This window comes from Callithrix jacchus, chromosome 17, assembly GCF_049354715.1.
Source record: "Callithrix jacchus isolate 240 chromosome 17, calJac240_pri, whole genome shotgun sequence".
Classification (NCBI taxonomy): Eukaryota; Metazoa; Chordata; class Mammalia; order Primates; family Cebidae; genus Callithrix; species Callithrix jacchus.
Window position 1 is genome coordinate 15,302,217 of NC_133518.1, and position 16,553 is coordinate 15,318,769.

General features: G+C 39.1%; 1 protein-coding gene across 11 annotated transcripts in view; it reads left to right on the forward strand.

Moving 5' to 3' along the window:
* PLD1 (phospholipase D1) overlaps window positions 1-16,553 on the forward strand; it is a 231,114-nt gene that overhangs the window by 64,479 nt on the left and 150,082 nt on the right. For 7 of the 11 annotated variants that reach the window (XM_035278534.3, XM_078353837.1, XM_035278538.3 and 4 more), the window contains exons 2-3: window positions 15,848-16,033; window positions 16,264-16,391. The exons of the other annotated variants lie outside the window; for them this stretch is intronic. In XM_035278534.3, the coding sequence (XP_035134425.2) occupies window positions 15,874-16,033; window positions 16,264-16,391 (288 nt within the window). In that variant the 5' untranslated portion in view covers window positions 15,848-15,873. The remainder of the gene's footprint in view (window positions 1-15,847; window positions 16,034-16,263; window positions 16,392-16,553) is intronic. 11 annotated transcript variants of the gene reach the window in all.

The window sequence follows — 16,553 nt, forward strand, 5'->3', positions numbered from 1 at the left end:
TTAATGTACCTACGTGTAATTTTCTTTGTATTTAATCCTCGCCTGGGATTCACTGAACCTCTTCAACCTGCAAATTTATTTCTTTCACCAAATTTAATGATTTTAAAAAATCATGATTTCTTCAAACCCTTCTTTTTCTACCCCATTTTCTCTCCATCCTTCTGGGATTCAAATTATATGCTTGTTAGATTTTTAAAATGTTATCACATACAATACTGAGGCTCTGTTCATTTTTTTAAAATCTTTTCTCCCCTCTGTCTGTCCTTGAGACTGGATAACTTCTGTTGTTCTGTCTTCAGATTCACTGACCCTTTCTTCTGTCATTGCTATTCTGCTGTTAAGCCCATCCTGTGAAGTTTTTCTTTTCTCTGGTGAGATTTTTCTACTTATTCGTTCACCAAAACCATATTTTGCTTTACATCTTTGAGCATTGTTATAACAGTTGCCTTAAATAATCCTTCTCAGCTGATTTCAACCTGTCAGGATCCTGTCCATGGAGAGCCTCTGCTCTTCACAGTGAGTCACATCTTTCTGTTTCTTCTATGTGTAATAGTTTGAGGCGACAGCGTGACTGACGTGCGGTAGAGACTCTGGATTCCGTTATACTTCTTTCCAGAGCTGGGATTTTTTGCTTAGTTTAGTTTTACACCCATTTAACTCGCCTTGACTCAAACTCCAAACCCCATCTGTACTGTGATGGGCAGCAGCAGAAATACCTGTTAAATCAATTGAGTACTACCAGCTGAGTGGCTTCAGAACGTATCCCACACCTACATAGTTCAAGCGTCAGCCTATGCAATCTGGGGTTCTCTCCCCTTCTCTGGCTCTCTTTTTTCTAGGATTTCTGGCCTCACTTTTCAGCTGCTATGATTGCTGTGAAGTCTGTTCTTTGGTTCTTCAAGCCAGAAATATATGGACCTTCTGTCCCAGTTTTAGTCGTTCAAATTGACATGATCTGGGACCAGCCCTTAGACAAAAACAATGCTGTTTCTTTTTTCCAAATGTAGATTTTCTTCCAGTTTCTGCTAGATTTTGGTTGTTCTTCAAGCAGTATTTTAAAAAATATTTTGTCCAAAATATGTAGTTGTTATCTGTGGGATGGTTAATCTAATAAAAGCAATACCTCTGTTACTTTGTAATGAATTTGTAATTTGTCTATAAAGCTAGACATTGTGATCTGGGATAATTTTTATACAGTTTTTCATTTTGTAGTCACCACAGTTCCATGTGTTTTCTTCCCAGGGATGCTGAATATGGTGACTTAATCCCTTTTAAATAGATAGTTTAGCTCTTTGAAGCTCTGGGTTTTTTGTAAGACTGTCACTTCCAGGCCGCTGCCTCCCATGGTTCTGGGATCTTATCTCCTACAATTTATGTGGGGGAAAAGAACTGTAATCTCACATGCTCACCTAAGATCCATAAGTGGTTGGGCCCTACAGCTTCAGTTCCAGTGTGCCCATCAGACTTTAGTTTCTTCATCCTTAGACACTGTAGGTTTTTCCTTCATAATTGTTTTTCTTGCTGCTGCCACTGCTGTTAACTTTGAATAAATCTTTTCTTAAAACAATTACAATCTACCTAGCAATTCTGTGTTTTCAGTAGAAAGGGGGCATATGTATTATTAGCTTGATCCGTTTACTTGTCAGAAGTTTGCAGCAGTGTTTTCTGTAGTGGACAACATCAGACCATTCCCAGATCCAGTGCTTACTGCTAGTTCCTATGCTTGGTGGGGAAACGATTCAGGTAGGAATAGATGGACTTTGGGCAGAGATCTTACTGATAGCTCTTAGAAAAACTAGGGGCATAGGAGCAACTAACATTATTTTAGCATCTAGTATAGCCCAAGCTCTAAGCCACGCAGTATTACTTCCATTTTACACATTAGGAAATGGAGACACAGAAAGACCTAAATAACTTGTTTCACCCTAAGGAGAGTCATATTGCAAGTTACTTGACTCAAAATCACATATCTACCATGGTACAGTACTGCCTCTACAAACATACTTAGTAATTTTATAGAGGGCAAAAAATGGAAACTGTGCTGTGTCTACTAGCAGTTGTGACAGAACTCCAAAGCTAATCAGCACTGGAGAACGTGTGGAGGAGATTACAATGAGTGTTTGCCAGATCCATGCTTCCCATAGGTGAAATTCATGAGATATCATTGAAAACCCTCTCTGTGCTGCCAAAACTCACATTAAGAGGTTGTTTGCCTGTTGCTTTGAAGAGAAGTGAAAGAAAGGAATGCATGAATAATCTATTTTTGGCCAGAAAGACACAGTATTCATTTAATGTCCAAGGATGTTAATTTTAGTGACCACAGTTTTTTAGCAATATTAATTACCTTTCCTTTATAAAGAAGGATTTTCCCTTTGGGATCTTTATTGATTTACCTCAATCCAGGAGTTGTACAAAGTCTCTGACTTACTCCTAATAAACTTATTAACAGGCTTTGAAGTCAGGAATGAGCCTCCCATGTTTTCTCTTCAAATACAAATCTTTATAATGTGCCTTGTCATTTACAGGGGCAGGAATACATCTTCTTAGATGTTGGCTCAGAATCCTCATGTAAATGCCATTGGCATTTGGGCTAGGTTTTTATCTTCTAGGTGGGGTCTCTTAGAATATGCTGTTTTTTCTGACATTCAGCAATGTTGAGAGAGGAGTTTTGAAAATTCTCATGTATCTATCATAAAGTCCTAAACACAGACCACTTCATAGTCATGTAAAACAGATATTTTAATTTTCAGTTTTTAGGTGAGGAAGCTGAGCACCAACTAAAGTGACTTTGCCCAAGTTAGTCAAGGCAGAATAATAGCAAATCTGGATCAGATGTTTGTGTGACCTTGAGCAAGTCGCTTGCCTGTCTGTGCCTTTAGTTTCCTTGCCTATGAAAAGGGGCTAAGAAGAGCAGCTACTTCATGGTTCTGTTGAAAGGACAGATTGAGTTAATGCATGCAAATCACCTGGATCACTGCCTGGCACATAGTCAACAGTATGCAAGTTTGCTTTTTAAAGATTACTGTTAAGTTGAGCAGACATGGATTTCTGCAGGAGGCAGGATGGTTCAGAAAAAAGAAAAATGAACAAACAAAACGTGGGCTTCGGAATCCTGGTTCTAACGTTATCCTAGCTCGAGTTTTCTGTATAGAGCCTCTGAGGTTGCAAAGTAGGGTTGAATGGGATGGTTAGAATTCTAGAGGAGAGAAAAAAAGAGAGGGGAAGAGAAGAGAGGCAGGGAAGAATGCAAAGCAGTCATTTCCTGGCTGGCCATAGCTTCCCACGAAAAGCAGTCAGTGGTTCCATCACATAGAGCATCTTCCAGATTGACTGTTTTGTACCAGTGTTTTCAGCACAGTCGAGGCCAGAAGGAGAGGGGAGAGGCACGCCCTGGTATCACAGGCTGTGTGATTTGGTTCCCTGTCCTCCTCTTACCCTCCGACACACAACTCCTCAGAAAGCAAGACCGCATGTCCCTGGTGCGGCACTTGAACTGAATCCAAAAACATCTGGATGGGCCAGTGCCTCTGAGGGTCCGGTCGGAGGTCAGTGGAGCCCGAATGCTGTGCTGCATGCCACGGAGGCTGTGCCAAAGCCCTGGCCTTGCCCAGAAGAAGGCTGAGGTGGTTGGTGGCGTTAGAAGGAATGGGAGCAGCCGTGACTGGGATCTTTACGGAGCAGAGGCCAGGAAGGCAGACGGGACCCAGTCCATCTGGAGGCCTACATACTGGAACCAGTTCCACCACTCACAATTGTGCATCCTCAGTAAGCTCCTGTGGCTCCAGTGAGACTGTTGTGAGGATTGGAAGTAATACATGTAATGCACCTTTCAGTACTTAAGAAATGACAGACCGTATTTTCCTAACCATCAACATTTGAAATGGATGTCAATTTCCTGTAGCATTTGTATTTCACTCCGGAAGCAAAGTTTGAATTAAGAGATATGACTGAGATGACCTAGAAGCTGATACCACTACCTAGAGAGAAATATTTAACTCTAGGACATATTAAAGGAAATTACTCAGAAAGCTCATGCCAGAGAACAGATGACGTGGCTGTTTTTAAAAGGCCATCCGAGGAGGTCAAAGGATTTAGGAAAAATCATGAAAAGCAAGAAATGACTTTCATGCCCCAAAAGACGTGAGTTGTATCCTAATTCAGTATTGGATAGTGAAACAGCTGACTGGAAGGTTGTACCTTCTGGAAACCATGATGTCTTGCAGGATTTCTTTGTGACTTCATGGCATAAAGCTGCCTTGCTTTCCTTGGGCTATTAGTAAAAATGGCTGGGAGATATCACCATCAGAATTATCCTAATAACATACTAGTTCAGATTAGCTGAAGGCAGACATTTTAGAAATTTTAAGAACTATGTAACCAGTTTGCTTTATGTCATTGTAGATGTGTTTTTGTTTGTTTGTTTTTAGCTAGGGAAAAAAAAAGAGAAGGTGAGTTCAACTTCTACTCTGTGGGCACAGTAAGTCCAGAGTGTTTAGCACCGGTCTGGACATCGCAGGGAGAAAAGCAGCATCGTGTTAGGCCAAGTGAAGGGTTTGATATAAAACCAGGAGAGAAGGAGAAGTAAGTGGAAGATTGCTGGGCTCTGGGCTCCCTGAGATCAGACTAGACGTGGAGCTCAGTGGAAGTGCTGTGTTTGAAAATCAGACTTCTGACTCTTAGAACCATAGACATGATAGCAGGCTGGACTCAAAGGTGATGGGCGGGAGAGGTGGTTGGGTGATTCCTTGTTTTGGCATCTCCTTTTCCTGGCACGGGGGCAGGTGGAAGGCAGAGGAGTAAGCGCGTGGCTTTTGGGTCAGCTGGAGCTGGGCTGAGAGCTGGCTTACTGACTTTCTGACTCTTCACCTCTGTCAGACTGTCTCACTGTCTGCAAAGTGGAAATGATGATAGTACTCCTCATGAAGTTACTGTGAGGATCATTTGAGATGATGCATGAAAAGCCCTCAGCAAAACCCTGGCACACAGGAAGCTTCACGAGCAGTTTGCTGCATTAGCCATGATTACTTTGGCAGACAATCTGTTTCTTACATGTTATATGCCTCTAGGGGGCTTTTCCACAGGAAGGCTTCTACATCTGAGTCTGTCTGTGGTATGCAAGGGAAATAATCTCAGTGTCATTCACTGAATAACCTGGAGCTGACAGCCTTCTCTATGGACAGCTCAATGATTATGTCACTTAACAAACACGTGTGGAGCAGGTGCTCAGCTGGGTGTCTGTTGTGAACGCTCATGCCTCTAACCCTCCTCCCCAGGAGTGTCGAAGACAGGTGTGTCACTGCATCAGCTCATGATTGCAGCTCAGTGGATGTGCTACTTTACCTAAAGGTCTTGAGGGTAAAAACATGAACCTATGAAAATACATGCAAAATGCTGTGTGTGGGCCCATGCGCATTTTTGGGGTTGTGGGTTCATATATTTCATCAAAGTCACAAAGGGTGTTGGACCTCTAAGGGAGCAGGAGCCACTGTAGTGAGAAAAGTGGAGAAGATAGAGAGTGCTATGAGATGCCAAGGAAGGATTGCATGACTAGCCAGGGAGACCAGGTTGGATGAGGCCAGGGAGACCAGGTTGGATGAGGCCAGGAAGACATGCAAGGAAAAGGAAGGGCATTAGCTGGCTCTGACTGGCTAATGCCTTCCATGATTGTTTTTGCAGAGGAAGGCTTACTGGTTTCTCTCTCTCTTTTTTTTTTTTAATAAAAAAGAGATATATTATATATATGTTATATATATATTTATATCTCTATAAAAAGAGATAAATATATATAATAAATATATTTATATATATATTAAAATATATATTTTATTGCACTTTAGGTTCTGGGGTACATGTGCAGAACATGCAGGATTGTTACATAGGTATACACATGGCAATGTGGTTTGCTGCCTCCATCCCCTATCCCTATATCTGGCATTTCTCCCTGTGTTATCCCTCTCCTACCTCCCTACCCCCTACTGTCCCTCCCCCATTCCCCCCAACAGACCCCAGTGTGTGATGCTTCCCTCCCTGTGTCCATGTGTTCTCATTGTTCAACAACCCCATGAGTGAGACCATTCGGTGTCTGACTTTCTGTTCTTGTGTCAGTTTGCTGAGAATGATGGTTTCCAGATTCATCCATGTCCCTACAAAGAACACAAACTCATCATTTTTTATGGCTGCATAGTATTCTGTGGTGTATATGTGTGACATTTTCCTAGTCCAGTCTATCATTGATGGGCATTTGGTTTGGTTCCACCAGGTCTTTGCTATTGTAAACAGTGCTGCAGTGAACATATGTGTGTATGTGTCTTAATAATAGAACAATTTATAATCCTTTGGGTATATACCCAGTAATGGGATTGCTGGGTCAAATGGAATTTCTGTTTCTAGATCCTTGAGGAATCGCCACACTGTCTTCCACAATGGTCGAACTACTTTACACTCCCACCAACAGTGTAAAAGTGTCCCTATTTCTCCACATCCTCTCCAGCTTCTGATGTCTCCAGATTTTTTAATGATCACCATTCTAACTGGTGTGAGAGGGTATCTCAATGTGGTTTTGATTTGCATTTCTCTAATGACCAGTGATGATGAGCACTTTTTCATATATTTGTTGGCCTCATAAATGTCTTCTTTTGAAAAGTGTCTGTTCATATCCTTTGCCCAGTTTTGAATGAGGTTGTTTTTTTTCTTGAAAATCTGTTTTAGTTCTTTGTAGATTCTGGTTATTAGTCCTTTGTTAGATGGGTAGATTGCAAAAAATTTTTCCCATTTGGTTGGTTGCCAGTTCACTTTAATGATTATTTCTTTTTCTGTACAGAAGCTCTGGAGTTTAATTAGGTCCCATTTATCTATTTTGGCTTTTGTTGCCATTGCTTTTGGTGTTTTAGTCATGAAGTCCTTGCCTATACCTATGTCCTGAATGGTTTTGCCTAGGTTTTTTTCTAGTGTTTTGATGGTGTTAGGTCTTAGGTTTAAGTCTTTAATCCATATGGAGTTAATTTTAGTGTAAGGTTTTAGGAAGAGGTCCACTTTCTGCTTTCTGCACATGGCTAGTCAGTTTTCCCAACACCATTTATTAAACAGGGAATCCTTTTCCCCTTGCTTGTTTTTGTCAAAGATCAGATGGTTGTAGATGTGTGGCATTGCCTCCAGGGTCTCTGTTCTGTTCCCTTGGTCTATGTCTCTGTTTTGGTACCAGTACCATGCTGTTTTGATTACTGTAGCCTTGTGGTATAGTTTGATGTCAGGTAGCATGATGCCTCCAGCATTTTTCTTTTTGCTTAGAATTGTCTTGGCTCTGCAGGCTCTCTTTTGGTTCCATATGAAGTTTAAGGTGATTTTTTTCCAGTTCTGTGAAGAGGGTCATAGGTAACTTGATGTGGATAGCGTTGAATCTATAAATTACTTTGGGTAGTATGGCCATTTTCACAATATTGATTCTTCCTAGCCATGAGCATGGAATATTTTTCCATCTCTCTGTGTTCTCTCTTATTTCTAGTTCTCCTGAAGAGGTCCTTTACGTTTCTTGTTAGTTGTATTCCTAGGTATTTTATTGTTTTTGTAGCAATTGTGAATGGCAGTTCATTCTTGATTTGGTTCTCTTTAAGTTTGTTATTGCTGTATAGGAATGCTTGTGATTTCTGCACGTTGATTTTGTATCCTGAGACTTTGCTGAAGTTGCTTATCCGTTTCAGGAGATTTTGGGCTGAGATGATGGGGTCTTCTAAATGTACAATCATGTCATCTACAAATAGAGACAATTTGACTTTCTCCTGTCCTATTTGAATACCCTTTATTTCTTCTTCTTGCCTGATTGCTCTGGCTAGAACTTCCATCACTATATTGAATAGAAGTGGTGAGAGAGGGCATCCTTGTCTAGTGCCAGATTTCAGAGGGAATGCTTCCAGGTTTTGCCCATTCAGTATGATGTTGGCTGTGGGTTTGTCATAAATAGCTTTTATTATTTTGAGATACGTTCCATCGATGCCTAGTTTATTGAGGGTTTTTAGCATAAAGGGCTGTTGAATTTTGTTGAAGGCCTTCTCTGCATCCGTTAAGATAATCATGTGGTTTTTGTCTTTGGTTCTGTTTGTGTGGTGGATTATGTTTATAGACTTGCATATATGTTGAACCAGCCTTGCATCCCCTGGATGAAGCCTACTTGATCGTGATGGATAAGCTTTTTGATGTGCTGTTGTGGTAGGTTTACCAGTATTTGATTGAAGATTTTTGCATCTATGTTCATCATGGATATTGGCCTGAAGTTTTCTTTTTCTGTTGAGTCTCTGCCTCGTTTTGGTATCAGGATGATGTTGGTCTCATAAAATGATTTGGGAAGGATTCTCTCTTTTTGAATTGTTTGGAATAATTTCAGAAGGAGTATTACCAGCTCCTCTTTGTATGTCTGGTAGAATTCGGCTGTGAACCCATCTGGACCTGGGCTTTTTTTGGTTGGTAGGCTATTAATTGTTGCCTCAACTTCAGCCCTTGTTATTGGTCTATTTGGGGTTTTGGCTTCTTTCTGGTTAAGGCTTGGGAGGGTGCAGGTGTCCAGGAATTTATCCATTTCTTCCAGGTTTACTGGTTTATGTGCATAGAGTTGTTGGTAGTGATGGTAGTTTGTATTTCTGTGGAATTGGTGGTGATATCCCTTTTATCATTTTTTTTTTTGCATCTATTTGATTCATCTCTCTTTGCTTTTTGTTAATCTGGCTAGTGGTCTGTCTATTTTGTTGATCTTTTCAAAAAACCATCTCCTGGATTTATTGATTTTTTGAAGGGTTTTTTTTTGGGTCTCTGTGTCCTTCACTTCTGCTCTGATCTTAGTTATTTCTTGTCTTCTGCTAGCTTTTGAATTTTTTTGATCTTACTCCTCTAGCTCTTTCAATTTGGATAGGGTGCCGATTTTAGATCTTCCCTTGCTTCTCATGTGGGCATTTATTGCAATAAATTTTCCTCTAGATACTGCTTTAAATGTGTCCCAGAGATTCTGGTATGTTGTGTCTTTGTTCTTCTTGGTTTTGAAGAACATCTTTATTTCTACCTTCATTTCACTGTTTATCCAGTCAACATTGAGGAGCCAGTTGTTCCATTTCCATGAAGTTGTGCGATTCTGAGTTAGTTTCTTAATCCTGAGTTCTAATTTGCTTGCACTGTGGTCTGAGAGACTGTTTGTTATGATTTCTATTTTTGCATTTGCTGAGGAGTGATTTACTTCCAATAACGTGGTCAATTTTAGAGTAGGTGCAATCTGGTGCTGAGAAGAATGTATATTCTGTGGATTTGGGGGTGGAGAGTTCTGTATATGTCTATTAGGTCTGCTTGGTCCAGATCTGACTTCAAGTCCTAGATATCCTTGTTAATTTTCTGTCTCATTGATCTAATATTGACAGTGGAGTGTTAAAGTCTCCCACTATTATTGTGTGGGAGTCTAAGTCTCTTTGTAGGTCATTAAGAACTTGCTTTATGTATCTGGGTGCTCCTGTATTGGGTGTGTATATATTTAGGATCCTTAGCTCTTCTGGTTTCATTGATTCTTTTACCATTATGTAATGCCCTTCTTTGTCTCTTTTGATCTTTGTTGGTTTAAAGTCTATTTTATCAGACACTAGCATTGCAACTCCTGTTTTGTTTTGTTTTTTTCTCTCCATTTGCTTGATAAATCTTCCTCCATCCCTTTATTTTGAGCCTATGTGTGTTCTTCCATGTGAGATAGTTTCCTGGATACAGCATGCTGATGAGTTTTGACTTTTTATCCAATTTGCCAGTCTGTGTCTTTTGATTGGGGCATTTAGCCCATTTACATTTAAGGTTAGCATTGTTATGTGTGAATTCAGTCCTGCCATTTTGATGCTAGCTGGTTGTTTTGCCCATTAGTTGAGGCAGTTTCTGCATAGTGGTTGTTCCTGTCTATGTTTAGTGCTTCTTTCAGGAGCTCTTGTAAGGCAGGCCTGGTGGTGACAAAATCTCTCAGCAATTGCTTGTTTGTAAAGGATTTTATTTCTCCTTCGGTTATAAAGCTTAGTTTGGCTGAATATGAAATTCGAGTTGAAAGTTCTTTTCTTTAAGGGTCTCGTAGTTGCCCAGGTTACACTGATAGTAAGAATAGGTTGTTTGATCTTTTCCTTACACCCTTAACATTTAATTTTCTACCCAAGATACATAGTCATCTTCCATTGATATTTGTGGAAGCAACATTTGTTTTTTTTTTAAAAAAGTCAAAGATCCAAGTAAACACCAGAAGATATTTAAAATGTATTTTCTCAAAATATATAGTCTGGAATGTAAAATATGATAATATCATTTACTTTATTCAAAGTCAGCTAAACTAAAAAAATATTTATCCAAGGCTTATTATATCACTAGAGATTGAGTTTAGTACTTGAATCCACATTTGTAATTTTTATATCTTAGCGAGCATCAAGTCAGTTCCAGATAAAGAGTTGTTATATGATGTGTCTTTGAGGGTTATATATTATAGATTCTTTAATTTATTTCATCATGATGGAAAAATGGGAAAACAAGCTATCACCATAACTCAATTTGGTTTTGAACTATCTAATCATAATTCTTTTTACATTCATACATTAAGATATGATTTTTGGCTTAGGAATCCATTGCGTTTCTCTTAGTAAGTACAATAACATCTAGAAAAAAATTAGGGAGTTTTTGCATATTATGTTAGAAAGGAAGCAATAAGTAAATCACAGCTATGTTCACAGAGTGAATGTTGATTGCTGTTCTTTTACAAATTGTTTCACTTCTTAGCCATGCATAGTGGCACATGCCTGTAGTCCTAGTTACTCTGGAGGCTGAGGCAGGAGGATCACTTGAACTCAGGAGTTCAAGGCTGCATTGAGCCATGATCACACTGCTGTACTCCAGCCTGGGAAAGACAGCAACACCCTGACTAAAAAAAATTTTATTTTAAGAGTATATGAAGCAAAGTGTAAAAGTCTCCCAGTGCTCATTTTTTCCCACCCCCAGTCCCACCTCGGGATTGGTAAGTAGCTGGGCTTTGAAGTAAGATCAATCAAAGTTGATTGCCAGCGTCATCACTTCCCAGCTGTGTGGCCCTGCCAAGTTTCCTACCTTCTTTAAGCTACTCATTAAAAATGCTGGTAACAATGGGACCCAGCTCCTAAAGTTATTGTGAAGATTAAACAAGATCATGACATTAATCTCTTTGTACAGTACCTGGCATGTAGTACATATTTAGCAAATATTGGCTAGAGTTCATATTTATGTTAATAATTATAGTTTAAATCAATAATTATAGTTAATAATATTATTATTGTATTTTGGCTAAGGCAATGTTTGTCTGTTATCTGAAAAGGAAAGTATCTGCTTCTCTTTGATGTTCTACCTCCCAATCTTGTTGAAAATTGAGAAAAGAAAATTATCTGATTTTGTCACTGAATAACTAGAGGTCATTAGATCTTCCCTGCAAAGATTTTCAGTTCTATAATTCAAAACCAGAAAACAACCCTTATTTACTTCCCAGATACAAATGCAAACAGAAATAAAACACAGCTGCCCTTATCTCTCCATAGGCACCATCTCTTCTTGGTACTGAAAGAGATAATGATCTTGCATTTTAATTTTATAAGGAGGTAACAAAATCTATTACATTATCTCAAGTGTAAACACTGAAGCCCTTATCCCATTGCTGGCTAATATCGGCTGTGCCTGTGGCAGCTGCTCACCCCCTACTATCGATTATTTTAGATGAAAGAAAACATTGACTGATAAATGAAGATTTGACAACATAGGAGCATAGATGATTTTACAGCTTGATAGTCAAGAATGAAACCAGCAATACAGTGGTTGGATGAAAAGTCAACACAGAACATCCATGGACACAAGTAAAGGGAGAGATGGACAAATCACTTGATTCATCTCCCATTATTAAATAGTGAAGTGTTTACTGAAGCCTGAGCACATATGCAAGTGCTTTGGGTCCACTGAAGTTCCACATGATCTTATAAAACATTATAAACCATAAAAGTAAAAGGCTAAGAAGAAACTTAGAAAGCTGTTGAGATACATTGTTTTCATAATTGTAGGGACTGTAGGATTAGCTTGATCCCTTCCAAGGTGATTAAAGTAGAGGACATCTCTTGTCACAGGACTTAAACTTCATATAAAATATTAATTTAAATTTATAGACATTCAAGCCCACAAAATAAAGTTAACAATTATGGACTTCTGTCACAAACTCTGTTAAGATTTTAGAGCCAGACAAATCTGCTTTATAAACTCAGCACTGACACTAGTTGAGTGACCCTTGGCTGATTGCTTGACTAAATCTCTCAGAATAATCATACCTACCCTGTAAGGTCATTGTGAGTATTGACTAACCTAATTGTGCTAAAATTGTGCTTAGCATGTAATAAACACTTGACAAATGATAAGGAGTTGTTTTTGTTTCATGCCTCACCAAGTTTTTTTGTGAGTTAATATGCTTCTTTTTTCTCTGTCTGAATTTGGATATTTATTTTAGCTTGATGCAGTGGCTCTGTAACATTGTGTAGATTCCTGTAGTCTTTATATTTCTTAAAATTAACAGGCGTTTTTTAAGATTAGCACATAGTTCAAAAGGAAGGCTGCTTGGAGCAGCCTTCATTTTTCTTCACTATGTTAAGAAAGTTGGCAAAGTTAATAATAAGTCTGTTTAATCAATAAAAAATATCTGAAGTCTTTAAAACTTAACAAGCAGTAATGATATGATATAATTTCTTATCTGTATTTCCTTGTCTCTTTTCCTCTAAATTTTTCATTACCTTGTATTTTAAATAAAGTAAAAGCTGATGCATGGTTGGCATCCAATAAGTGTTTGTTGAATGAAAAGGAAAGGCCATACATGTTTTAATTTTGACCAAAGGCAACTCAGCCTCCTCAGTGGAGGCTGAATAGATCTTAATTAAATTACTCAGGTTAGAAAACATTCTGCTACCTGCTTCTCTTAATCAAATGCAAAACTACACTGACTAATTTCTTGGGATAGGAAAAGGGTTAAAGTAATTAAATTATAAGGGAGCCTGAACACTTTTATGGCATCTTTTATCTACAGTTAGGGTTTTAGTGTTAAAAGGACTCTAGAGATGAAATAGCTCAACTTCTTCAATTTATAGAGAGGAAACAGACCCTGGGAATCTAAGTGGCTTCATCCTGTGGTAACTGACTTGCAGGAGTTTATTTCCAATTCTTCTCATTAGGGTCTGCTCTTAAATGGACTTGCCCCAAGGTACTTATTTATATTAACAGTTCCATCTATTCCAAGACACTGACATATATTCAAAGAATAGACAGCAAGATTCAGATTATGGTTGAGACTATCGGCTTTGGGGTTAGAGAAACCCGAATTCCAATCCCTTCTTCACCACTTCCTAGTTGTGACCTTGGATGAATTGTTTAAAACCTTGGTCAAGTTACTTAGTCTTTCTTTGCCTCAGGTTCCTTATCTATAAAGAGGGGATGACAAACTCCTGTCATGCTCAAAATAGAAATAATAAACCCTCACAGATTTATTATTAATGACAAATGAGATAATATACATAAACAGTTATCACCAGCCAGGTGCATTCTAAACAATTAGTAGCTATTAACTATTATAATATAAATTAGAAGTGGGAGAGAAAGTTGAAGGGAAGAGATAGATACTTTGCTATAGTAGGCCACAAATTTGGCTCCAAGCTTTCTTACAGGCAACACAGAGAAAGAAACATGATTGATTACACAGTTCCAGGGAACTTAGATTTATTAATTTTACATATCTGGCCAAAACAGAACCTCCCTCCTTCACTCCCATTTTTGAATTTCTAAACATGGTCTCTTTTTTGCAGACATGACAGTAGAGGTTTTAGAGACTCACTGACTTATAATAAGGGCTATGTAAGTTTGCCTGAGACTTTCTTAGCATTTCCCATATAGCCATTTACCTTTTTGATAGCACCTGAAGGAAAGACCCAGCTAAGTGTCTTCCTATGGGCAAATTTCATTCTCAAGAAGCCCAAGACCTTGGAGGGGGCCACGGGTGAACTGAGGGTTATATGTTTCCTTTCCCTCACCCATACCAGGTGCTCCTTAGTCACAGAGACCTGCCTTATTCACCTTCACATTTTCATTCATCTCATCTCACACTTGGTGGGATGCTCAGCGTTTGCGATTTGCAGTTATACATGAACATGTGCTGAAGAGTTACTGGTGTGAGCGTCCTTCCATTTTAGGGCTTGGTTTTAACAGAGACCTTATTTCTATATCAGGCAAAACGGACGTTTCATCCAGCTCTGGTGACAGTGTGCAAAGCTTAAATCTCAGTATTTTACATGAAAAATCATATCCATGTGAACTCTTCTGCCTGGCTACTGATGTGTGATGACTTGTGTGATTGAATGTAAGAATGAAATAGAACTAGTTTTCTTTAAAACAAACAAACAAACAAACAAAAAACAAAAAGGAGGGAAGTATATTCTAGCATCTCAGATATCTTTCAGAATAGGCATATTAATCAGTTTCTTTTCCAGACACATATGTCATTATACCTCATGTCAAGTCGTGGCCAAAATAGCATTTTTTTCTTGAAGAGGTAATATCCACTTTGCTTTGGATATTACCTAGAGAGAAAATGTAGAAAGGTTATGCTGTCATAAAAATATTTCTAAATCTGTATATTTTGATATGTGAAATATTCTAAATTTTCTTTAGGAAATCGAGTTGCTTATTTTCCATGTATTTATTGCAGCAAATAATGTTTCTTTCTCTGAATCAGCTTCCCCAAGCCAGTCTCCTTTGAATTACTTATCCAAGTTAATAAAGTTGGATAAAGTTGCATGAGGGAAATGTTGGCATTCAATGTGGTGTTCCTTTTTTTTTTTCTTTTCTTGTTTACAATTGAGTACTCCATTTTACAAGTTAGGAATCCTTTAATTCTTTTTTTTTTTTTTTTGGAGACGGAGTTTCGCTCTTGTTACCCAGGCTGGAGTGCAATGGCGCAATCTCGGCTCACTGCAACCTCCGCCTCCTGGGTTCAGGCAATTCTCCTGCCTCAGCCTCCTGAGTAGCTGGGATTACAGGCACGTGCCACCGTGCTCAGCTAATTTTTTGTATTTTCAGTAGAGACGGGGTTTCACCATGTTGACCAGGATGGTCTCGATCTCTTGACCTCGTGATCCACCCGCCTTGGCCTCCCAAAGTGCTGGGATTACAGGCTTGAGCCACCGCGCCCGGCCCCTTTAACTCTTTTTTTTTTAATTTTTTAATTGGATTTTAGGTTTTGGGGTACATGAGCAGAGCATGCAAGACAGTTGCATCGGTACACTCATGGCAGTATGCTTTGCTTCCCTTTTCCCCTTCACCCACATTTGGCATTTCTCCCCAGGCTATCCCTCCCCACCTCCCCCTCCCACTGGCCCTCCCCTATTCCCCCCAATAGACCCCAGTGTTTAGTACTCCCCTTTCTGTGTCCATGTGTTCTTATTTTTCATCACCTGCCTATGAGTGAGAATATGCGGTGTTTCATTTTCTGTTCTTGTGTCAGTTTGCTGAGGATGATGTTCTCCAGATTCATCCATGTCCCTACAAGCGACACAAACTCATCATTTCTGATTGCTGCATAATATTCCATGGTGTATATGTGCCACATTTTCCCAATCCAGTCTATCATCAATGGCCCCTTTAACTCTTAAAGAGGAACATCCGCTAGAGGGTTGTTTGGGGTAACTGAGACTCACAGAGCAGGCCAACTTGTTTCCATATGCTGTATCGAAGTCTGGATTCCAATTGTGGAATAGCATTTTATTTTATCAAAATGGTAAGTCTTTGTAACCCTTTTCTTCTTTCCTAGCCCCTTTGCTTTTACTCTGTTCAAACATGTCACTGGTAAACAAGCCGCGGGTAAATACCTCTGCACTGCAGAAAATTGCTGCTGACATGAGCAATATCATAGAGAATCTGGACACTCGGGAACTCCATTTTGAGGGAGAGGAGGTAGAATATGACGTGTCTCCCAGCGATCCCAAGATCCAGGAAGGTAAAGATGGATGATCTGAGGGGGAAGAAAAGAGTTTATCAGGGTTGGTCGGAAGAGCACAAATTTGCAATAACCAGCAAATGATTGATTTTCCTTGCAGATGTAACACTGGGCTCAGATCATTTTATAAGAGGCTTACTTGTTTTAACACGTGATTCTTAAAAGAATGCCTGTAAAAGGCAAGTTATGCTAATCATATGTTGCAATAACTTTATTTACTTATTTTTTAGTGTCTATCCCTTTCTCTGCTATTTATAACACTCAAGGATTTAAGGAGCCTAATATACAGACGTATCTCTCCGGCTGTCCGATAAAAGCACAAGTTCTGGAAGTGGAACGCTTCACATCTACAACAAGGGTCAGCGTGGTTTATAGACTCGCCTTTTCTTTGTCAGTATATGTGAATTAGTGCATAGCCTTTCATTTTCCTTCCTCCTAGCTATGACGATGTTGGTAGGTTTTTGTTTATCGGTCATTTCCAAATCATTGTCACCTGTCACGTTTTTGCCTCCTTCCCATT